Source organism: Pygoscelis adeliae, unplaced genomic scaffold (assembly GCF_000699105.1).
Source record: "Pygoscelis adeliae isolate BGI_AS28 unplaced genomic scaffold, ASM69910v1 Scaffold113, whole genome shotgun sequence".
Lineage (NCBI taxonomy): Eukaryota > Metazoa > Chordata > Aves > Sphenisciformes > Spheniscidae > Pygoscelis > Pygoscelis adeliae.
In genome coordinates this window covers 13052368-13078497 of record NW_008825108.1, presented here as the reverse complement: position 1 = coordinate 13078497, position 26130 = coordinate 13052368, and the positions used below count along the sequence as shown (strand labels likewise).

The window sequence follows — 26130 nt, the reverse complement described above, 5'->3', positions numbered from 1 at the left end:
CTGCTGTGTGTGCCAGTGGGGGAGTTATTGGTTGTTTGGCCGCGGGCTGCGGGTCTGCTGCAGACAGCGCTTGGAACCAGCTATCTAGCTCCTTCTCCGCCTCCCTGATGTTACACGGTCTTCTCACCATCTCCTGCAGCTCAGCCACCTGCTGCAGGAGGTCCTCCACCTGGGCACACCTTTTGCAGGCAGGTCTGCCGCCTGTCCCTGCCCCAGGAGAGAGGTCCAGGCACTCCCTGCAGCCTGAGGTCTGCACCGCAGCCTCTCCCTTCAGCAGTTCTGTCTGCGTGGAGGCATCGGCCACCACTGGGGTAGGTGGTGCAGACCCCCCCAGCTGGAGCTGTGGCCTTTACCAACAGACGAGTGTCCACCATTCTGCCTTGAGGGTCAGGTAGGATGAGTGCCCTATTTTCTTGAATCTGCCTCCACAGCTGCTACTCGTGGATTTATATCTGCATGGAATTTCTCAGTCCCAAAGTGCTTTGTTTTATTTCCCTGAGAGTCACTGGTTTGAGGGGTATCAACTCTTTCTCCTTTCTGTTTTGAACACAGAACAGTAGCTCTCCTGAGCTCCATTTTCATCCATCCCGTCAGACATCTGTTTTCTGTTAGTTTTCCTGTATCTTCTGTCTGTGACTGGTATCAAGGGAGTGGGTTATTTCCTGGCTATCGTGTACTGAGACGGATAAGTTAGCGTGGTCCCAGAAATGGTCTGTTTGACAGCTCAGGAACAAGCAACTAGAAACGGAGTCAGCGTCCCACAGAGTGAAATGTCCCTGTCCCTTTCCTGGCAGGGAAGTGAAGCTCTGAGGAACCAGTGCATGGACCCTCCACACCTCCTTCACGTTGTTGTTTTCTGTGGACAAGGCAAAGAGAATGGAAACATACTATACTTATAAATCAGAGAATAAAATAATGCATTTTAAATCCACTGCTTTTATTTTGAAGGGAAATACCTTTTGAGTTTGAGGGAAGTGTATATAAAAGGGTGATGAGGGGGGAAAAGTACTATGTTATGTGTAATTAAAACCCAGAAGTTTCTGTTGGAATGTTTTCAAGATCCAGCTGGATGTATCAATTCCTTTTGAAAATCCCTGAAACATTCCTTTGCCCCCTTGCCAGAACCCACTATAAAGTACAGTTTATTTCTTCAACTCTTTCAGTTACTTTGGGACTAAGAAAATGATAAGCAAAATCATTTTCCCCTGAGAAAAGGTGGGTGTAGCTTGTCCCTTATTGCACATTATATACCCTACCTTTTTAATGAGCTGTCTGGTTTATACTGCAGTGTTTTCATTGTGTGCTCATCTAGTTTGATACCCTGCGCCATCATTTTATGCTGTGGATTTTGTCAAGTAAGATGTGTGAAGTACAGTATTTTTAAGTACATTTTGTCCTTTACACTGGTTGTGAATGGTTAAACCTTACTTGGATGCATTGTATTTGTCTCAGGCATTATAGATTCAGCTCCAGGATTTGCTTCAGCTGCTGTAACTTGGTGTATTTGTGCTGACCTGAATGCTATTGTGCCAATTTATACTGGCTGAGGGCTGGGCCCTTTTTTTAGCTTTGTGACTCAGTTCTTCATTTGCTGAAAAGGAACAACTATAGTTCTTTTCTTTCACTACTTGTCTGAATGTCTGCTTAGCCCCTAAGGCACTCAGAGAAGGATGCTGTCTGACTTGGTACAGCTTCTAGCATAATCAGGCATCAGTCCCAGCTGGAGCCTCTTGGCTCTGAGATGACTACACACAAAATGAATTAGCTGAAAAAGGTTCTCATTTGTCACAGTCGTTCCCTTTTATCCTGACAATGGGTACGTGCCATACATGTGACAATGAGGCCCTTTTGCAGTGCAGGTATTTGCCTGACACAATGAAGCAGTTCTCCAAAAGCAGACCTAGCATTTTCATATGCCCCCTGAAACCACCGTATCCAACCCAAATGCACAAAACCCGTGGAATTCTAGGAACAAGAAAAGCTGAAAATTGTTTGCAAGTCTTTCACAGGACTATTTTCGTCTTTAGTTGCAAGGAGAGTCTTTTCACAGATTCTGCTGTAATCAGTGTGTGATAGGCTTTGTTGTTGTGGGATGCATGTCTGATGAGTGTTGCATTGCTTAGGATTCTATTGCAGTGACATATGTTGATATAACAATAATGGTGACATTCAGACAATTTCAACTCTCCACAACAATGCTCTAGAATATATTATTTGATTGTAGAAATTTGCTTTGTAATGAGCATTGTTACACAGGTTTTTATCTAAAAATGAAAAATCTGAGATGAGATTGAACTGGTTCAGTTGTTTTCTAAGTGACAGAATTGCATGCAATTTGTAAATGCAACCACGTGAGTTAAAAAAAGAAAGATAAACCTCAGTTTGCCATCACTAGATAGAGTGTTGCTTTAGGACAAGTTTTATGGCTATCCCTATCTTACATTTAGCTACATGACATGCTGAATTTACAGGACTTAGTGACACGTTGTACGTGGGCATACAGATCCACCTAGCAACAATACTGAGTTCAAGTAAGGAGAAGGAGCAAAACCAGCTTGGTTGCTCTTAATCAAACCTTAAGAGGGGAACGGAAACAAGAATATGCCTGATATGGTTGGTCTAACTGCATTATTTCTGCAAAGCTGATTGAATGGCAGTTGTTTATACTTCCTTGGAAAGTTTGAAGCCTGTTATATGAGACATTAGCAAAAAGACATGCTTACTTTTATTGCCTTTGAGTTCTTCTAACGTGCTATAAAGCTGCTGCTTTTCTTTGTATAACAAAAGGGACATATGTAGTTAATCACTGAGTGTCTTGAGATACTGAGTACATTAGATATTTTTGCATCTGTTAGAATCAGACTTTGTTAAACCCATCAATAAGTAATTCATTCTCATATGTGTAGAGGAGGGGAAGTATTCCCTAGTGCTTTCAGTGATTTGAAATTATAGTTGCAATGGGTTCTGATTTTGAACTAACATTTAATTACTCAGCTGTATTGTGTTTGGCATCATGTCCCTGTGGGTCATAGGTGTTGTGTAAGTGTGGCCTTAAGTCAACCAGGCTTCTAGTCTCCTACAGGTCAGAAGCTAAAAAGTTTCTCTTTTCTGGAATCTGATCATGTTTGCCTGCCTGTCCTGTAATGCTCATTAGGGAGAGGAGATTCCCCAGCATAACACTTACCAGATCTGACAGATAGATTGGGGACCAGCACTGCATGACACAGTGTGAATCTGTGTTTCCCACTGGAGCAGTGAAGCAACTAAGTCAACATGCCTATAGAGTCTCCCAAATAGTCTCAGTAGTGCGCTGCAGCTGACTTTGGACTGTACTATGTCGTGGCTGGTCCCCAAATAATTAACCTTTTCTCTATCTCTTCCTAGTACCTAGATAGTATTTGCAAGATAATTTTTCATTACGATTCCTTAGAGCCCTTCATGAGCCAACGGGTGCTGTACGTGCATTAACACATTGTCCCTATTGTTGAAATGGTACAAACAGAGACAAAAAACAATGTTAATCAAATGGGGAAAGAACTATATTTTACACCTCCCTCCCCCAACACTTGTTTGATTGCTGCAGTAGCCAGTAATGCGGAACTTATCTTGATACCTCTGAAGCCAGAACAACACAGCCTCAGGTGGTATGTGATGAGTACAGCTGGCTTCATGTCCCACTTTGTTAGCAGGGAGGGCAGCCGCAGGCATGGAGGGGACTATCCATTATCAACCAGTGCAAGGTGGAGCTGTCAGGACCTCTGAACTCAGTTACACCAGGCACTGAATCCATTTCTCCCTGAATGAAGATGGGCGAAGTAAAGAGCCACTTTCAGGACTGGCTCTGAGCAGGGCAGTCCGTGTCCTAAGGCAGCAGGTTGCTGGGAGCGGTTTGAAGCACTCACGAGGGGCCGTAAGGGAGAGAGGGGCCCAGGCCCGGGCCCCGCAGCCATGGCTGCAGCTCCATGCCTGGCCACTTCCAGCTTGAAGCAGCCGTTTGCAAGCAATTCCCTGTCTCTGAAGAAAGACCACGGTGGTAGCCGGCTGGTCCTGCCATGCAGGGTAGCACGGCAGTGGGGAGAAGGACTTGAAACTGGCTTCATCCCCTGAAATCCTCTCCCTCCATCCGGCAACGCTGTACACGTGCACCAGTGGCACAGAGGTAGGCAACAAGCAAAGGCAGATGTTGGTGGTGGAGCCCCACTCCCGTGATGAAGTACTCAGGTGGTTTCAGTGACTCAAGCCTAGCAGAGCTGATTTTGGGCTGCGGCCAGCCAGATTTGTCTTGCACCTTCAAGAAGCTTTTATTCTGTCCTGGCCAACTCTGTTTCCATCTCTTCTTCAACAGAGAAGCCTATGGAGCACTGTGTTTCTCAGTGCATTTATGGCTTGCACCACCCCCCCATTAATTATGTGATACAGTAATCCAGAAGACTGCACTGTAGCAGTTCTGGCTGGTGCTGGTCATTTTGGGCTGTGATTTTATTCCATCTTTCAGGAGAGACGTTGTAGCTCTTCCTTTCATACAAAACCAGCTTCGATTTCACTTTCCATCAGTTCTAAGTGAGCTCTGCTATGGTGTTGTTTCCCACATCAGGTACCACACAAGGAATTAAATGATGGAAATTTGTGGCTAGGCAATCCATTTTATCGCCTGTAGATGAAAATGAGAAAACAGTGTACATCTCTTTCTAATGTATCTCGCTATGGATTTAAGGATATAATCCCATAATCCTCCTTGGATGGCTCTTTGCTTTTAGTTTCTCTCAGGTGGTCTTTGGGCTCGACTATAAACAATGTACAGCACGCATTAGGTTTATAATGAAATTTCATTCCACTTCAGAACTGTGTGCCCAAAGTGGAGAAACAAACAATCCTCAAGAGCAGCAGTGATCCCATGTACAGCACACAATCTGTTTAGGAGTAGGTGGCAGAAAAGAAGTGATTAAGTGATCTGCTTTATCAGGCAGCCAGAGTTAGAGGAAGCCAACACTGTTGTCCCATCTCGAGTCTGCAACTGCACTTTTTGATGGCCCTGATTTGGCCCGCTTTCTGCAGGCTGTGTGTCGGAGAAGGCTGCTCAGGCTGTCCAGGCTGCACCCCGTAGCATTTCTGAAGGCAGCCTGCTTGGTGCTGCGCCAGCCACCTGCAGCTGCCGCCTCCCAGGCAAGAGCTGCAGCATATCCTCTTGGCTGCAAGTTGGTACTTTTCTCCTGACCTTAAGTTGCGAAGCAACAGCTACATCTTGTGAATGAATGGTAAATACCCTTGGGGATGTTTCTGGCATCTGGGCCAAACTATTACTGCACTAGTCTAAATTATACCAACTTCTGCTATTCCTCAAGGTCAGGCTGCAAAGATTTGCATATCTGGACAAAGTGTTCCAAATACAGGGGATGAGAGAAAGAAAAGCATCACACAAACAAGCCTAATATCAGAAATGAGCAGATGATGATTTAAGCAACACAAACACAGTTACACATAAAAAATGGTGTTAAAAATGAGACAACACTACTAAGGCTGCAGAGTCATGCATTCAAAAGTTAGGAGATGCCAGAATTAAGGTCACCATTATAAACTTTTCACCCCTACTGTGTGTATGCATTATGACACAATCTTTAATTATCTATTCACATCCCATTTTTCCATAGGACCTGTGTCTCACTTGCTGCACTGGATGAGTGGTGTTCACTTAATGAGAAGCTATTTAATATTTTGGTTTACCCTTTCTGTGCAGTGTGTAGCCCCAGGCCTTACTTACTGCACACTATTGAAGCCTTGATATGAAAATGAAAGCATTCATTTCCTCATGGGCTTTTTTGTGACACTCATCACTGTACTTCCTAAAGGCTTTTCAAGCATTAATGTATTTATCTTCACAATAGCCTTCACAATAGGAGTATTATTGTCCATTATTGTCCACATTTTATACTGAGGCACAAAGGAATTAAAGTCAAAGTGTCCCTAATTTGAGATGTCTGAGGACATTATTATGAAAATTTATATTATTACCATCTTTTAGCTGAGCAGTTACCTAATTGGGGGAGGAGAGTCTAGCATATTATTTAATTAGGAGCAGACAGAGCCACATATTTACTTGATGTAATCTTATATATTATTATACCGACAGCCCTATTTCCCTTGTAGAATTCAAATGTTTGTAAAAGCAGTTTCTTCGCTTGTTTTGAGTGATGGCTATAACTGTGTCATATATTTAGCTCCATAAAAAAGGCTGGTTACTTTTTACGCTGATTTTAAAGGAGTACAGGGCAGTCCTATCTAGGTCGTGCTATGCACTACAGGACTCTTGCTACCCCTACGGATATTTTGTCAGCCCTTTCTCTTCTCCCCAGTGGTGATATATTCAGGTCCAGTTCTCATTGATTTCAATACCAGCCATGGGCACTTGTCACTTGAACAAATCTAAGCTCATGTGGGATGTGGAGGCAATCACACAGAAAATAAAAAAATGGCAAACAATTTATAACTGCTTGGGAATAGTTTGGTTTTAGAAATTCACTTAGTATCTCATAGACGTGTCATGGCAGAGTTGGCCAAATTCAGTTCCTCCTGGCAGCAGTGACCCCTGTAACAAGAGGTAAATATTTTCACATCTGCTGCTGTCTTTTGCATTTACACCCTTCTTCCCACACACCTTCCAGCTTGTGCAGAAGATGCAGAGTGCAGGAGAACTACAGGGCTCTCTGTCATTATATATTCCCACCTCACAATCATAAGTTAGATCCTCTTTAATGAAAAAGGGTCATGTCCTCTGGAACAAACAGTGTGTGATCATGTAACTAAGTAAGGATTGTACCATGCATACACACATGGTACAGATAACCTTAGCCTGACATCTCCTAGTTCATGAGTCTTCACCATTGAAACCTCCAGAGAGTTCCCTTAGTGCAGGACTTTCTGTGTGTATATATCCTTTAGTTTTTACAAAAAGATAGCCACCTCAAAATCAAAAGTCTGCCATATGAATCCGATGTGTCTTATCAGGGTACTGGAACTGTTAGCTCCCCTGCACGGATGTTTGCCATGTGAGCTACCTGCTAACAGCAGCGTGTGTTTTTCTTCCGATGAGCCACTTCAGAAGGAAGAGGGGACACGTACTTTGCCTCTGGGCTTCACATCTGCTTGTTAACAGCAGAGGGTGGTGATAATTGGAGTCATGGTGACCAGTCCAAGCTCCACAGCCAAAGAGGCACTGACTCTTTCTGACCATTTCCACAAACGTGGCTTTTTCCTTCCTGTCACTTCCAAACCCTCTCTCCCTGTCTCCCTCTCTGCCCCATCCCGGGTCCTCCTCATTCCTGGTTCTGTGACATATCTGATTACTTTTATCCAATTCCAGTTTTCAATCTTTGAGTCTCTCATTTCTAGTCTCCATATCCAGTGAATCCTAATCATCCACCCCGAGCCTGCTGTCTAAAGCAAAATCTCTCCTTTTCTCCCTTCCCTCTCTCCCCAGGTCAGTCCCTTTTTCCTTAGCCAGCCAGTCTCAACCTCCTGCTCCCATGCCCACCATCCTTTCTAACACTCCACCCTCTTGCCCTGATTCAAGTCTCTCCCCTCCTCCCACTCCTTTTGTGTAGCCTATTCTGACTTTCCTATCAAACCTTTCTCCCTCTGCTCTCATTCTCCTTCATAGCATGGCCCAGGTGGACACAGCCTTCATTTAACCGTGTGGCTGCACACAGACATGCCAAGCCTTCTGCTCGGCCTGTTAGAGAGGGCTGGTGGGGAGGGAGAAGGACAGGGCTTGGGCTGCTGCGTCGCTGCTAGACCCAGAGCTGGGAGCCCTCCTGCCCCCACCTTCCCTCAGCTCCAGGTGCCTGGCTCCATCTGCACGCAGAGTACTTGGGATCGGTAATTACAGGAAAGCTGGCTCTCCATCCCTCAGCTGCTGTGCGGGGTCAGCTCAGTCCCTGTTTGAGAGCAGCTCAGAGTCCTGCCAGCAGCAGCAATGGGGGTGGGAGGTAAAGGGGGAATGGAGGATGCTCTGTCTCTCTTCTGAGAGTGGCAGTTTCATAGTCTGATGAGCTCTAGGAGCTGAGAGACACTTTGGCATGCTGAGTGATGCACAGTTTGTGAAGATATTTGTTTCTGGACCTTTAGCTAAGTTCTTGCAAGTATGAAAATTACTGACTTTTCAAAGGTACCTTAAACTCTTCCAGTTTGGGGCAGATATTCACAGGGAAGCAAAAGGCACATCTCTGACACAACGTTACTCCCTTGCTAAACTTTACGTCTCTACTTCAAAGCATGAGTTATTTCTACAAAGCAAAGCAGCTTATTTTCTCTTTGGTCTCACTCTCAGAAGTGTTTGAGTGGTGCTAGTTGAAAATGTCAAAACCCTAAAACAGAAACATAGAACCAGACAGAAAAAAAAACAGCCTGAGGCAGACACCTGGCTTGGGCTGTGTTCAACCCAAGCAGTTAAATTTGGAAAAGTTATAAGCAAATGAAGTCAGTATATTGTACACAGGCACACTTGAACAGTAAGCAGCAGTGCTGTGATTTCTCTCTCTTCTGTATGGCACCTGCTACGGTGGTAACTGGGTGCCCTTGTGGTATGGGTTGTATGAATACCTCTAGTGCCTTTTCAATAGCAAAATAAACCTAAAAAGGCTCTCTTCTCATAATGCAAACAGTTTGTTGCATTTCTTTCTTTTGAACTTATAAAGCTACACCTAAAGTCTGAGAAGGGCGAAAATGACCAGGGTTTCCCATACGGAGTTTTCTCGCTCTGTCGCTCTGTGGTTGGGAGGGGTCTAGAAGGAAGAACAGCCTCTGCCCTCTTCACCTGCTGAATTTCAGATCGACAGAGGTGAGGCTCTTCCCAGCTCTACAGGACTCTGTTCCAGCATCCTGGTTCCATTTTTAGCCTTCACTAAGACAGTGGCTCCAACTTGACACAACTATTAATTTGCAGGCAAAATGCCTACTTCATACTGGCAATGCTCACAGCCTCAGCAGAGTTGTTAGATAGCCACTTCCATGTAATCATTTCTCAACCTCATTTTCATATTCATTTTTATATCAATAATACTCTTGCTTTTCCTTTACATAGTGCTCATATGTATAAGCAACTTTGAAAATGGAAAAGATCTGAAAAATAGAAATTTCTTTCCCCGTACAGAGCTGGTCAATAAATTTCCACAGTGTGTCCCAGTGCAAATATACACAGTTATGATGTTTCATCTATAAAGAATGCCTCAGTGAGTATTGCTGAAGGGACTACCTGTCAGGACAATATTATCTATCAAATGCAATTAAATAAAATTACTAATATAATTTATGGGGAAATTATAGATTTGTGTAACGTTGAAGTCAGAATGAGAACATTAACTCAGTTTTCCTTAGTGATCTAGTTCTAAAAGGTAACACATTCTAGTAGAAATCCTTGTGCAGGATCATACTCATAAAAGGATAAATTCAGAGATCAGATATGTGATAGGTAATTGACTTTATGTAACAGAAATCAGTGAAAGCTTTTGGTGGTGTTTTGAGGGAATTAGAATGTTGTCATTAGTGCCAATTAATAAGCAAGCCTTGAATATGTTGTCATTAGTGCCAATTAATTAGCAAGCCTTGAATAACTGTTTTCTGTCAAAGAAACTGTTTCATGGGGCTTTGCTTTTTTTTATTAACGTAAGGATTTCCATGTATCTAATAAGGATTCATAGAAAACAATTAAGACTTTAGAATTAGGTGTGAGACAGTATATACTGGAACTGGATATGTTTATCAAGAAGGAAACAGTACTGCTTGCTTCTTAAATGGTTGCTACAAAATATACAAGAGTGACATGAGTGATATTAACCTTGTATTTTGACTCAGCATTTAAAGCAAGAAGTTTGGCAGTCGACTGCAGGAAAACTCAGAGAAGTTGGGAAATGCAGATAAAATGAGAGGGAGAAAGGTCATGAACATTTTAAGAAGGAGCAGTAAATTCCTACCTATTTCATGAACTTGTTATTTTGAGTTTCTTATGAGACGTTTGGTCATTCTAGGTAATCAACCTTTATATTGATCAAGACTACTAGAAGATAGGGAAATGTTATGATGAGCTTTTTGTCCTCAAGCCTCATGGATGCCCCATGCTGTGTTACTATAGGAGCTTCTAATCTTCCACAATGCTCACCTGAGCCATAATTTAAAAAAATTCTGTTCTGGACAGTGTTTTTTGTAGCCCAGATCAGGGGAGTCTGTCTTTTGTGAATATCTGTGATTTGCAGTGGAAAGACTATGAGGTGGAGCTCTTAGATCCTTTCAGCATCTGCAAGGTCTAGCAGGGTCTTTGCCAAAGTACATTAGCAAATGTTATTCTATTAATAACTCGGCTTTTGAATTTTTGCTTGTAAAAGCCAGTGAAATTGCTTTTAGGCCAGACCAGAACATTTGGCCAACCTTTGCTGTCAGGCATGCTGATGCAGACCAATAGCCCAGTAGTCTTTAATTCCTAAATAGCACGTTGCTGTAATAATAACCTGTGGTTTGGTTCTAAATTGCTTTCCTGCATTATACCTCTCCACTTCTTATTATAGATTCTTTGAAATTGCAGTAATACTTGTTATAGTCTGGTTTGCTCATATTTCTTTCACACTTGCATGCTTTGCAGCCATGCTTTGTACATGCAAACTGGATAAACCTCAGTAAAAATGTACTGAGTCTGAGGAGACATGAAAGCAATAGTCTCTGTTTTCTTTTAAAAACATGGCAGCAAGTGTATTGCTCTCTGGGCTCTAAGTGGATTTACGTATTTAACAGCTGAAGTGCCCGGCCGATAGTCATCACATGGTAGGTAGCGCTGCTACAGACCAGCACGCCCCTAAATGTATTTTGTAGTGCATTTCTCATATACCTAAATTGCTACATTTAAGTGTGCAGTTTTTATCTATTCATTATTTTGGTAAATGTAGATTGCCCAGGACTCTCCAATGTATAATTGTATGTTTGAACGAGCACAGCAACTTCACTAGCAGATATTTGTTCTGTAGACATGCTAGGAGAATTATAATTGATGCCTTTTTTATCACTGAATGAAAAAAGATAAAAGTGCTGCTATAAACTGGAAGTTGAAATAAATTATGTAAAATACATAATTCGCATAATGACTGTCCCTTTATAAATGTTCGTATTAAGTAACCATATCATTTGGGATAATTCCTCCTTGAGGAACGCTGTGAAAGAACAGCTCATTCATTATCTTGACTTGGTGAATTGCTCTAAAACAGCTCCTCTGATGAGAAAATTGATTTAGCATTTCTTTAAACAATTGAAAATAATGCTTGAATTCTATATTTTCCTGTCCAGAAAGTTTCAGTAACTGTCTGCATTATATGGCTTTGACTGGTTAAACTGGAACTCCCCCTAAAACACACACATCTACCTTTCCTCTACATGCATATATACATGCAGAACCTTGCTTTAAAACCCCACTTGGTCTATTAATCACACTGAGAGAGTAATCACTCAGCTGCTGCAATGTAGCTCCCTTGATTCATTGATGCCAGTAATTAAGTTTTGGAGTCATACTTGGAAGTTTGGAAGCCACGCATTTATCTACAGTCAGCATACTGCATCTGCTTACTGCCCTCCTAACAGCGTCTCTGAGAGCAGGCAATATGTCATTTCCCAAAACTTTTGTCAGGAAAGTTCTTAAAATTAAGAATATGAACTACTGAATTAAGTCTACCACTTGTAGATGTTAAGGAGAAAGTTATGGGAGAAAATACAGTAAGGGGAAAAGCACGTAAATACTATTGTTAGCGGCAAAGATTACGGAGATGTAAGGTGATGTGGGTAGGTGAAAGAGAGCCAAATTTCTGACACAACAGATAGTGGAAGAGACCATCTTCCCCTCCAAAAAGAGGGGCTCATGGGGCACTTACAATTGACCCCAAAGAAAATTATCTGTGGAAGGAAATTAGCAAGTTGTCTTCCAAAAGTAGCACTGGGGGAAAAGGGATTTCTTGCAGATCAAAAGTAAAGACTGAATAGAAGGGTTGCAGGAGAGCATCCTTCCGAAGGGTCTGTTAGTTTGGATAAGCTTCTGCCAAGTGCTGTGTATACGGTTTCTTACCTACACTGAATTTCCAAACCTTTTGAGGTTGTCCACCCTGTCTCATCTGTAATCTTTTAAAATTGTAATTCAGCCTTTCCTTGTGATCAGCATAGTTGCTATATTTAGATTAAAATCTCACTAGGAGAACACTTTAATTCATTGCACGCCACCAGCCTCTGATTTTATCTTTGAGGTTCAAAAAGACACCTTAACAACATTCTCTCTGCTCCCAAGGATTTTGATGGGAACAGTTTTGAAATTCAAACCAAACTGTTGTGTTTGTCAAGACCAGGGTGAGTTTGTGCAATTAGAACTTGGTTCACTGTGTTTTTGACAAGTTCTCCCAGGAGGTTTCTAAGCATTGAAAACCTTTTAGGATGAAGTTCATGTTTTCTGCATGCGCTCAGCAAAGGCAGATATATTGCTCTGGTATAAAAAGCTGAAACTGCATTTTTCCTCTCTCACACTCAGGAAGTAAGCTTTTGCGTTGGGGTCAGAGAGGAGGCTGCAGAGAAGAGTTTTCTTCCCTCATTTTTATTCACACTGGAGGCTGTATTTTTGGGTTTATGGTTTTGTTCATTCTTTAAGGCATGTAATTGATGTATGCATAATATACAGAAAGTACTGGCAGCATTTCCCCAAGGGCTAAGAAGATGAATGGATTTTTGGAGAGGGGAGGGCAGATGGGAAGGGGAGAGCCTAAGTAAATAATTTCTGCAACTATTAAGTGACATACACTCACTGTAATAAGAGGATATTTCACGTCACTGAACTGTAGTGAATGACTAATGTAATGCTGTGGTCTATATGGAAGATACAGTATAATAATCCAAGCAGCACACTGGTTTTATGTAGCCTCTTATTATTACTGAAAATAATAAAACTAGTAGACCTGTACTTACATAGGGAGACTATTGTTTTCTTATTTTTCTCAAAGTCCCTTTAGTCAACTGATGTACAATACAAGGAAATAAGGGTATCTTATGGCAAAGATCTTATAGTGGTTCTTAGCAACTGGATTTTCCTATAATTTGGCTTCTGTGTGTTGATGAAGATGAGTGTGTTTGGTGTCTGATTCAGTAAATTGTTTTGTAATTAAAGAATGTCTTCTTTTAGAAATTGGGAAACTATTTAATATACTAGAATAATACAGTTAGAATTTAATACACTTATAAAAACACATTGCACATCACTTTGAGGCCTTGATCCAGTGCCGAGTTCCGTACTCACCAGAAATCATCTGAGATAGGACCACTACCGGTGTGAGAACCTCTCATGTTATCTTTCACAGTCTCTTGTGTTAAACTGGGGGGGCACCTTTGTGTTCATATCCCTTTTTCCTTATCTAGATGGTTGGTGAAGACCCAGTTGCTGTTCAGCATCTCAGTCTCTGAGGGGACACTGTAAGGCGTCCCCCTCTGGGCACCACAAGCTGCCGAGGACTCTGAGCTGGCAGTTTTAGTTGTCTGGTCAAACATAGTCTCCTGGGTCCGTTGTTACTGGATTTGGCAGTCTGTATCTCGTGCAGCGGACTGAGTCTGTATTTCACACCAGCACAGTTAAGAAGGCTCTTTCCTTTTGTTTTTCATGGATTTGTACTTTCCAGGAACTTTTCCAGTCCATTTCTATCAGAAGAGTGGGCCATTCCATTCAAATTCTGTTGAAACAGGTAATGGTTTGTACTGAATTTTAATTTCAGGGGGCGAAGGGAGATGCTCCCATTTGATGAGGATGCACCTCACCAGAGCAGCTCGGTGAGCGTTCTGCTGTTTGGCTTCCTGACCTGGTGAAGGAGTCAAGAGAAACTGTCTCATATGATTATTAAAATTATTATGATTCACAAAAAAGGTAGGTAGATCACGACAAACACAGAAAAGGTATTCAGAGGGCATTAGACCAGCCATCGTTGGCAGTTAGGGCTTAGGTATTCTGAAGAACTTCAGTGTGAGAAAGGACATGTGCTTTGTAGCATGTACTGACAAGCTGTGAGTGGCTCATCAGGCTTCTGGAGTGGGACTCAGCTGAAACAGCCCGAGTGCGATTCAGCTTGAATCTCAGGATCCCTAAATGTCGTGGCTACAAGGGAGCTAGCTGTATGCTAGTTCCCATCCTGGTGAATGGCAATCTAATCCACACAATAAATGTTAGAGACTGATTTGGCAGCATGTATAATGCAAATAAGAATGGACAAAATAAACGCCCATGTAACATATATCCATTTTCACTTGTGTTCTAGATTGTTGATGACAATTTGAAAACACATTCCAGAGATACCGATATGCAAGCAAAGCTGATTTTATTTTTACATGCGTACCTCCTAAGCTCTATGTGTTTCTTTATATCCTCTTTTGCTACCCAGATGTGTTTACATAATGGCTATGCAAACATAATGTATGCATTTCCTACTGCCACCCCAACTGATACCAAACAAGCCGCTGTTACTTCTGGAAGAGATGTGCCTAATGGCCACACCACAGCTTTTGAAGATAAAACTGGGGGTAGAGGGGGAGTGTGGAGGAGGAGCTCAGGAATGGAATATGTTGCCTTCAGGAAACGAAGGCAACTCATTTGCAAATACAGTATGCTGCCGCTGCTAATCCTATTAGCAGGCTAAAACTTGGGACACAGAAAATTATTTTAACTTCAACTAAAAAACAAGAGAAGGACTTGGGAAGACCAAATATATTCCATATTACTGTTGTCCCTGAAACAAAAAACTTAAGTGCAGATAGCCACATTTTGCGAAGTCAGCCTTTCTTCTTTCAACATTTGCACACAGTTCCCTTTTTCTTTCCTTATATATTAAAACTGCTATATTAATTAGCACAAGTTATGAGAAGGAAAATAATTTTGGAAAAGAGTTTTTACTGATTTTTTTAAAGGAAAGGGACTTTACACTGACTTGTTTGCAAACCCCACATTTAAATTTATGAGACACATTTCTCCCTGCGTTCCATATGCATCTGGTGTTTTTACTTTCTGTCATCTTTTTAAGCTCTATTAATTTTCTCAGTATCAGTCAAATGCAGCACATAATCCTGTTTTTTTCTTCAATAGACAATTAATATTACTGTTTCACTACCTTAATCACAGCAAGTTGAACCGTTTCACTACCTTAATCACAACAAACTGAACCCTGCACAAGCACGTGCAATTTACAGTTACAGCTAAACCAGAACAAGTTGGATGAAAGTTTCAAACTGAGACCATTGGTCCAAACCTGCCACTACAGATCATGCTTAATACCAAAGGGCAAGTTTATAGTTTGTTTGTAACCGGCCCCAAATTCTCTCAGAACAGGGATGTTAAAGCTCTTCAGAGCACGTATGATCTGAAGGCATCTTGTCCAGAACAGAACGGCTCCTCAGTCCTCCATTTCTAACGTTGAGGCAGCTGATTTACTTTCCATCTACAGTGAGCAACATATAGTAATCCCCTTGCTCCAGATACTCCTCGTTTCTATAACACCATTTTCATTATGTTGCAAAGCTCATAGCAAGGAAAATATCTGCTCAGGTATTTTACTGCAAATCTATCTTCTTGGGTTTAAGCAACACTAAAAAACACCATTAAGATTTGAATATCAGGCAACAAGGAAATTCATGTATGTGGGTATTTGGAAAGAGAAAGGGACAATATACTATTGTCGTGGTTTAACCTCAGTTGGCAGCTAAGCACCACGCAGCCACTCGCTCACTCCCCCCCAGTGGGATGGGGGAGAGAATCGGAAGGGTAAAAGTGAGAAAACTCGTGGGTTGAGATAAAGACAGTTTAATAGGTAAAGCAAAAGCCATGTGTGCAAGCAAAGCAGAACAAGGAATTCATTCACTCCTTCCCATGGGCAGGCAGGAGTTCAGCCATCTCCAGGAAAGCAGGGCTCCATCACGCGCAACGGTTACTTGGGAAGACAAACCCTATCTACTCTGAATGTCCCCCCCTTTCTTCTTCTTCCCCCAGCTTTATATACTGAGCATGACGTCACATGGTATGGAATATCCTTTTGGCCAGTTGGGGTCAGCTGTCCTGGCTGTGCCCGCTCCCAGCTTCTTGTGCACCTCCAGCCTTCTCAGTCGGTAGAGCATGGGAAGCTGAAAAGCCCTTGGCCAGTGTAAGCACTACCTAGCAACAACTAAAACATTGGTGCGTTATCAACTTTGTTCTCATCCTAAATCCAAAACACAGCACTGTACCAGCTACTTGGAAGGAAATTAACTCTATCCCTGCCGCAACCAGGACAACTATTTAATGCAGCTGAAATTAGCTGGAGACAGTTGCCTTAATGCAAAATTACTTCAGAACTCTAAGTAGAGTTTACTGTTCTCAAATAGGTACAAATGGCATTAGCAGTCTTTACAAATCCTGAAATGCTCCAGATTCCGTATTACTGTTCAGCTGCGATGTGGGTATATTTTCCACAATGCAATGGTATGTGTATTAGTGTGTATGTACTCATATTGTTGAAGACGATTACACAGCAATATATTTAAAAATTATTTTTATTCTCCAGATCATAGTCAGATATTTGGTCTTCTAGCGTACCAGAAAGATTGACTGCTCTGTTGTAAGCGATTTCCCTTGAGAACAAGCTGTAGTCTCAGTAAATCTGTAAATATAAGTATTGCATATTATTAGTGAATGTTCATTTCTCCTATTCACCACAGAAATGGCTTTCATAAAGTGTGTGGCTGAGGTAGTTAGACAAACCATTACGACTGACTTGCTGGTGGTTTAGGGAAGTTTCATGTAGGGAACAAGACACAGTTGCTTTGCAAGAGCTGATTTCTTTGTCTCTTACAGGTTCAATATTGCAATATTACCACTTTATTTAGCAGCTTATCAGACTCAATAATTAACTGGAAAAGCTCACACTGGTGTTTCTCATCCAGATGAATTACCTGATAGCTATTTAGCTCAACCAAGGTGTTGTGGTTTAACCCGGCAGGCAGCTAACCACCACACAGCCGTCCACTCACTCCCCCCACCGCAGTGGGATGGGGGAGAGAATCGGAAAAAAAAAAAAGTAAAATTCGTGGGTTGAGATAAAGACAATTTAATAGGACAGAAAAGGAAGGGAAAATAATAATAATAATAATAATGATGATGATGATGATAAAAGAATATACAAAATAAGTGATGCACAATGCAGTTGCTCACCACCCGCCGACCGATGCCCAGCCAGTGCCCGAGCAGCAGTCACCATCCCCGGCCAACTCCCCCCAGTTTATATACCGAGCATGACGTCACATGGTATGGAATATCCCTTTGGCCAGTTTGGGTCAGCTATCCTGGCTGTGCCCCCTCCCAGCTTCTTGCTGGCAGGGCATGAGAAGCTGAAAAGTCCTTGACTAGTGTAAGCACTACTTAGCAACAACTAAAACATTGGTGCGTTATCAACATTATTCTCATCCTAACTCCAAAACACAGCACTGTACCAGCTACTAGGAAGAAAATTACCTCTAGCCCAGCCGAAACCAGGACACAAGGTCAGACATGAGTGAGACAGTAAAGCAAGTGTAAAAGCTTACAAAAATTGGAGAAACTCAGAGACAAAATAGAAGAACATTTACTTTTGAGCAGCCTTTTTTTAATCAGCATTTTCAGCAGTTTTGAATAGCTCATCAACAGGCAAGAGTGAGTTACAAAGAAGAGGAACCTCACAGCATCTCTGAGATGTATGAGACCTCCCATTTGCCTGATGGAAAAACTGGTGGACTTGCTCCTAGGACATCCTGGGTGCGCACAGAGGCTGTGCTTAGTGATGTCTGCTGCACCTCTGGCATGGATAAAGTTGTTTCACCTTGCTCCTCTTTGACTCTCATGAGTAGCTAAAACTTAAAGGGTAGCTGTAAGAAAGAACAGTCCTTGCCCTCAGTGGGAAATGGTGATTACTGTTGTTCCTGATCACTACACATCTCAAGATGTGAGACCTTCTAGTGTCTGTCCTTCCTTGTGCACTGGCTTGTTTTCAAACACAATTTGTTCCTAATGTAACAGAAAGAACAGATAGCCATTAATTCTTCACACTACTAGCAATATTTGTCCTATCAAGGAACTAGCAACGGTCACTAAGGACCGGTGCAGTATTGTGCTAGATGATGCGCAAAGACAACCAAAATACAACTCCAGTCCTAGAGCATTCCATTGCTAAAGAAAAGCCAAGAGTTATGGCTAGTTAGACAGGTGGGTATAAGAAATAGTTACTTCATTGATCAGGATGACAGGTCATCCAGGATACCTAATGCATGACATCCTCATGTTTTCTCATAGCAAAGAAGAACTGTAAAGGAGAATGAGAAAGGAGAAAGCTCTGCAGCTGATAGGGAACCGCACAGGGGAAAGTTTCTTTAAATAGAGAAGATTCATAGCCTAATTTATAGACTGATTGAAGGAGCAGCTGTCATATAGACAGTCTGTACCTAGGGTAGTGAAAGATCTGAAGGGATTTGAATATGAAAGGAAGTGGCCTATATTTTATTTGATCAAAGAAAAGGATGACATGGTCAAAGAAACAGACTAGGAGAATGGTCTTTGCAGCAGCATTTCTGTATCGGTGGAGAACTGCAGTTGTGAAGGCCAGAGGGAAAGATGCCAAGTAACTGAACAGCAGATGATGAGAGCCTCGATAAAAATTTTAGCTGTGGGGTTTGATAGGAATTGTCATATCTGTGATATGTTATGCACAACAGATCTCCAGTATCAAGGCACTACCAGGTTGTGAGGAGTGAATAGAAGATGATACCCAAGCTACAGTCACAGGGGAGAGAGAGAGGGAGTGCCATCTATCACAAATCAGGCATCTGCCAGTGAGTATAGGCACGGATAAGGGTCTCTCAGTGAGATGCAAGTATTTCTTATTTTAGGTGGTCTGAAATTCTGAGATTACTTTGAGCTTGCTGTGAAAAAGCTAAACACCAATTCAGACGTTTCAGTTACAAGGGTCACTGTTTTGAGGACATGTGCATACACAGCTTTGTCTAGGCTCAGAATGCATTAATGTGTAAATTCAAAGTGCAGAGACCCAGGGCTTGTTTGGGACCTGGGTGGCCTGGGAATTGTTGCTTTTAAATAAGCAGAAATGGATAATAGGCTAAAGGATTCTGTAATTATTTTTTAATGGAAGGGGTCATTCAAGGCCAAGCGCACACATAAAAAGAGGCCGTACTGCTGCTGTAGCTCTCAGGGAGGGAGTTATTGCTGTCTTATTATAATTTTCTCAAATAAGGGAGAAAATGAGCAAGACTTGCAGTGGTGGTTCTAGAGAAAGGCCAGGAGCTTGAAGAAGCTAAGCAAAGACTGAGGAGGAGAAGAGCACAAAGATGATGGAGAAAGACAGCAAGGTTGTGGGTATGTCCATGCCTTACATTGCCATATATATAGTGCAGGGATAGCCTTTCTATACCCATGTCTGGTCCTGGAAGCTGTCTTCAGTCTTCTGTCTCAGCAGCTTGGAGCTCAGCTGAAGCAGTTATTCCACTGTTACAGTGGATTTTCCATATTTTGAATTCTTTAAATCAAGACTAAGAGAGAAAAGGTGTAGCTGTGTCTGCAATTAGGAACTTTGTGCCACAGTTCCTGATGGGGTTTTGTGATTTTTATTGCCAATAACAATCCAGGCAGGTGAAGCCAAAACAGAAGAGCAGATCAAATAAAACTTTCTGGACTTGAAAACTATGAATAAATTAGCACTGGTAGTACCAACATGAGGCAGGAGGTCTTTTGAAGAATAATGTGTCATCTTTCACTGTGGGAGCTAAGTAGCCCCACTGAAGCCATACAAATATACAGGCAGTAATGTTAAGAGTAGATGCATGTTTTTCGTTTAGTGAGGGCTAAAACCCACAATGTCTATCAAACTTTCTTCCTATTTAAATAAGGTATTGGCAAAGAACAGAAGGCCAGAAACTGAGCAGTAGATTTGATCTCACAGGCATGAGAGTGGGTTCTAGACATGGCTGCTGACTTCCCTTCTTGTGTATGTTTGAATGAAATATTAAAATGATGTTTGTACTTTAGCAGCTCACAGCTGCAAAGATCTCAGCTGCAGAGATCACTGCAAGTTGCAGCGCTGCAATGAAGTTAGAGAAAACCACAGAGGAATTGGGCCTTTGTCTCTGAATTCCAGCTGTTCATTTCTTACTTCAAACACTTGCAAAAATATATAGCCATTGCCTCTCATTAAATTTCCTCTAGCTGTCTGCCCGTCTGCCATGTTCTGAGAGTTGAAGCAACGCTATCTAAGAGATGCAAAGATACCTGAAAATGCAGAGTCTTCTACCTCGTAAGTTAAAAGGATTTTAATAAATAAAATAAAAATTGCTATAGGCAGTTTCTGGAACAAGCACATGTATACACATTCATATATGCATTTTCTCAGTTCCTTCCCTCTATTTGTTTATGTATTATTCTGAGGGGTTTAAAGTACAAATGTGTTCCTAGCATTAAATATAGCATATACCATCACTACTTAAAGCAAAAATATTCAGTGTGCGTTTGTCCTCTTTCATGATTATATCTGAACAGCGTTTATATTATTTTTAGTGTTATTTCGTATTTACTGTTTACCAAACACCCTGTGAGCTACATTCAGACAGGAGGAGAGCTGAAAGTGTGGCACATTCATTTGCCATTAATTGTTACTGGTTTTTAATCCCGGTCCCACCTTTTCTGTGGCTGTTTTCCCTGGGTGGAAAGGGGCTGGTGGCTGAGGGACGTGGGATCATGAGTGCATGAAGTGTGGGATGCAGTCTGCTGAGGGTTAGCGTTGCCCTCCCAGACAGCTTATGATCCTTACTGAAACCTGCCGGCACCTGGTCCTGGTCCTCTGGGCTTGGGAGACACGGCCCAGAGCCTGCAATAAAAAACACGAAGCAGCAAGGAGCAATCCTGCAGCCAGCTAGGGCACTGGGCAGCAAGCTAGGGCGCTGGGTGTGGCCACCGTCCCCCTGGGCTGCCTTGCCGGCAGCCGGCCAGCAGCCCCAGGGCAGCTGCGTGTCCTGGCTCGGGGTTAGGACAGGGCTTTCCCAGACAATGCCGTCTCCTCAGGTGATGGCAGACAAGGGCCAGATCGTATCAGAAAGTGTGGCTTTGATGCTCGTTACCATTACTAAAAATATCTTTACTTAAAGAGATACCAAATCAGTGCTGCCAGCTCCTCTGCAGGGTCTTAAACCAATACCTGGCATTGCAGCAGAGAGGGTGTGCATTTGTTTGGCGTGGGAAACTAGAAGCAAAGGGAAGAAAATCAAAATACTGTTATCTTCTCTACTGCAGCATCCAGTTTTGTCTGCGCTTCTGGGTTTAATGAGGTAGCTGATGGAAATCAGAGGTGCTCCCTTTGCCCATTGCAACACCAGGATGAACCCCTCAGTGATCTTAAATTCATCCTCTGGCTGCCCTTTCCTCATGACTAGAGTGAAATGAGGCAATAACCTCATTTGATTTGCACATCCCACAAAACTTGCCGGTGAGGTTAGAGACCTCTGTGCAGCTGATTTAAGCCTGCTGGTTCTGGGTTGGTTTTTTCTTCATAAACTGCGTAGAGGTATGTTGCTGACCCCGCAGGTTGGAAACCACTGAAGTAGATGAATATTAGAAATGTGATGCTGATGGATTTAAAGAAGAAACAATGTGCTCATGCAGTATGAGAGATACAAATATGAGCTAACAGGATCGTTGTATGGCTTTATTTTTCAAACTCTGCAAGTAGTATTGTATGTATTTAGAGATACATTCTAAATATGGTATTTTGGGCCCAGTTCCTAATGAGATCCCAGATATGGCAAAGTACAGGCACCTCAGCAATAAGGACTAAAGCTGATCAAGTGAACTTTGCATAATTATGAGCTGAGAAATTAAAGAACATAGCGTCTGTCACTCATGTCCCAGAGGTGGGCACAGACTGATAGCACAGACTGGTATCAGAGACCACGGAGAGAAAATGCCGTGTATGAATACATGATGCAGACCTGAGCTCTGTTCCAGGGAGGAAAGTGGTTAGATTTATGGGCTTGTACATTCACACTATTAGTGTACCTATTAACAAATGAGGTAGATTATTCCTACTAGGCACCTTGAATTTCTTGGAAAAATGGTATTCTGGATATTGCTGAAATTAAGTTGTCTTATGCTTGTCAGTAAGGAAAAAAACGATAACAGAGTCAGAAGATTTTGGACAACACTTTCTTAGAGTCTAGATAGCAAAATGGCCACCTTGTTGGGTTTCGATTTGAGAACCTGATATTGGCATTAACCAGAAAAGTTAATAGTCATTTGGTCTTCTCCTGCACAATAATAATACTACAGCTATGTGTCCGCAGGTGATAATGTCACTACATGGACAGTAAATGCTCGCACTTACCAAAGCTGGGAGCCAAATGAAGCCCTGAAGGCTATTTAATCACCTAAATTGAAGCTTCATTTTCCTAAGTGCTGTGGCTGTAGCATGGAAGCATGGAAGCATTCTGACTTTCATGGAAGTCAGTAGGTTTAACTCATTATTTTAGTTTCCTTTTTTTTAATATTGCTTTCAAATACATTTTATTGTGTTTTGTTTTATTTTCTTGTTGTTTTTTATATTTTATTTCTGTATTTCCAGTGGGACTGTTCTTAAAAAACAGATTTTATAATCATACTGATAAAGGTGTTATATTCAAAACGTTATTTAGGGGTGAAGAAGAAACACCTTATAGATAAAGCCAAGAATTTATTGTTAGTATCATTTAAATTTTAACACTGTAATCCAAGAATCATTATTAGAGATCTAATTATTACAGAAAATAATACTTCTGTGCAGAAAAACTTTCAGTAATATGTTATACGCACACTTCTTAGCTTCTACCACTTTTCCTGGTGTTTCATCCACCCTCTCCCTGCTCCTGGGGGTCCTGAAATGGGCAGTTTCAGTCTGGTGGGGGTTGGTGGGGGCATTACGGCATGTCATTGGCATCTGGAGTCCTTTGCTGCGAAGGATATGATCTTCATCGTGATGGTTTCTTTTTCCTCACTCTAGGATGTACGTGGGGGCATTTTTATGTTTGCTAACACACTTTTAGACCTTGCTGTTTCTTCACTGATCTGAAGCTCCACGTTACAGCCAGGTTTACTATGCACAGTGCCTTTCACGTATGTTAGATACTTCTTTGTTCTCCTTGTTACCCCTAAAAGCAGTTTTGTCCAGCCCCAGATCTGCATTTCTTTAGCTGAGCACTGGTGAGTTGTTTATAGCTGTGAGGTCTCCAGTGCCAGCCTGTGCCCATCTCTTTAGCAATGGCAATACCATATCACGGGGCTACAGGGTCACAGAGGTCATGATACAAGTCAGGCATGCTTCATACAGTATGGACTATATCTGTAGAAAATGTGAAATAATGTACATGTGAAAGGTAGCCGTAGTTTGGAGTGTCAAATATGTATTTTTCTAACGGGCTCTCTGCTCACCTGTCTGTTATAATGTAAACAGTAGCACACTGTTGTGGTTGGATCTCTCTGCTTTGCTTTTGTTTTATGAAATATTCTCCAGTCTCAGTAGTTGTTTGCTGAGACAAATAATACAGTAAATTGCACATCTGACAGAGCTGGCGTTCTAGTTACTCATTATCAGGTAGTATTCATACAGATCAGAAAAAATGCTGAACTTTTTTATAAAACTCAGATGCAAAGACACAGTCCAATACAAAATTCTGTACGGTGGAATTTTATCTGTAAATCAACAAAAGGCACAGTAGGAGCATTGGGGCAAGGCAAGAGCAGGAGGCCAGATTTATAGTCCCATGTTTACTTATTTCTAATGCAGAGTCCACAGCTCTCCATTCATTTATCTTCAGGAATATGTAATGTATTTCTTCCTATTTATTCCTGGGTGAGAGTATGTATGACTTAACATGAGACACCAGTCCAGAGGTGTATATTGGGATACTGTGAACTGAGCATCTACACCCATAAAATTTTTATCTTTGGGCACTTTTTGAATGTCTACCGCCTGCAAGGGCATGGTTGCAGATGCAGTGTAAGGGATTGTGCAGCTGGGCAGTTATTACCATACCTCGTGACCAGGAGTGCATGCGTTGCATTAGTGATAAGGCAAAAGGAGAGCATCCTTATTTCTCTTATCTTCTGCATCTGTAAATTGGCACTTTCTGTATCGCTGTGAACATTGAGAACCAGGTACAGAGGGTCAGGTTTTCTCCATGCTTGTACTCCTGTTAATCCATTTAACTCAGTATCACGAAGAGTTAGCACAAATCAGCTGCTGTTAGTGTTTGGGCCATGCTATTCCCTGCTGATAAAATTCTTCCATTTCCCTTCCACTGTAGAAAATGTTGGAGCACTTAGCAATTCTTGGAAGTTAAGTCATATATAGTGCTTTATCTTTCAGAGATGATTCTTAGTTTTGAATAATTTTTTTTCATTACCCTGGTAGGAAACTTTCCAGCCTTACAAAACTGAAAAAAAAAAAAAATGGAATTGGTTCCCTTGGGGCGATGGCTGTGCTGGAATGGTTTTCATGTGAAGGAAGCACAAGTCACTCACAGAGCTCCTCACATTTCAGATTCCTTTATCTTACTTTCAGGTGTTTGTTGCACTAACTTGTGGGATACAAATCCGGGGGTATGCATGGGAACAGGGCCAGTATGTTTTTAACAGCAGATCACCAACATTCTGCAGCGCACACAGTAACCACTCTGGCAGTAATTGTACTGATTCTAGCACTATTGCTAGACTTTCAGTTTTAGCTCTAATAAGCCATGCTATTAAACCCATTTTCAAGTGATTGATGGTGGGTGCAGATAACCAAGCAAAAAATTCCTTTAAATGCAGCTCCTCCTCAGCTGGGTTACCACATGCTACCAAAATATGCATAATGATAGGTAAGAGCTTCCACATTTCCAGCATTACCTTGTCAGCTGAAATACAGCAGTGGAGAAAACTGTGCTTGGATTGATTCAGGCAGATTATGCTGAAGGGCCTGCACTTGCAGGGAGTGTTTATTTAGATGTATTAAGGCCAAATACAGAAAACGCCCTATAAGTTGAACAAGTAGAATACAGATATGTGAAATGTTTGAAAGGGTCAGGCCTTCTTTGCCAATTTCTTACCTGTAAACTGTTTGCCAAATTAGTAACAGAAGTTGTACCTTGTATTGCAAGGTTGCTATATAGGTATTCATATGCTTAGGCTATTTTGTACTATCAGCTGGTACACAGGGTTCAATATTGTCATTCTGAAGTGAACATTTAAACACATAATTACATGGAGCTGAAGGAAAAATCATATTGTAATATTTAATATTGACAAGGTATTCTATTTCAAGTGGTTCGATCAAACTTAAAGTAAGAAAATCCAATAATAGGAGGCTTAAAAATAGAACCTTTCCCTTTTATTAATTTAAGCCATTTTAAAGGGCAAAAATATACCGTGAAAGCTTGTATTTAGGTTCTTACTTTTCTTTTTTTAACAGGACTGGGAATTTCCACATTTTATGGGTGATGTTGAAGTCAATCTTCCAGGCTTGCCATCTGCACACATGCAGTTCAAAGTACCTTATTTCCAAAAGATCTTCAAAGAGGAATATCACATACATATAACAGGTATGTAATAGTACAGATTGTGAGACAGTCACACAGTGAACTGCTTCTGTGTAATAAATGTATGCAAACATGTTTTTAATGACATACTTTGTGTGTGTGTCCCGGATCACTATTTTTCTATCTGTTTATCTGTCCATATCTGAATCATCCATATATAAACATTTCAGGGAAATGAGGAACCTGTATCTTACGCGTCAGCAAGACCTGCTGTTTTTCATAGGTTTCAGCAACTTCTTGTGACACTAAGTAATACCTAATAAGGCATTCATTTGCTGCTTCCCTTCAGCAGGCAGGTGTTCAGCCATCTCCAGAAAAGCAGGGCTCCATCACGCGTAACGGTTACCTGGGAAGACAAAACACCATCACTCCCAACATCCCCCCTCTTCCTTCTTCTTCCCCCAGCTTTATATGCTGAGCATGACGTCGTATGGTATGGGATATCCCTTTGGTCAGTTGGGGTCAGCTGTCCTG

At 41.7% G+C, this 26130-nt stretch overlaps 1 protein-coding gene across 1 annotated transcript in view; it reads left to right on the top strand.

The window, feature by feature from the left end:
* The window catches only part of TMEM117 (transmembrane protein 117), a 224798-nt gene that overhangs the window by 184951 nt on the left and 13717 nt on the right, over nucleotides 1-26130 (top strand). The window contains exon 6 of the mRNA XM_009327601.1: nucleotides 25530-25659. Coding sequence (XP_009325876.1) covers nucleotides 25530-25659 — 130 coding nt within the window. The remainder of the gene's footprint in view (nucleotides 1-25529; nucleotides 25660-26130) is intronic.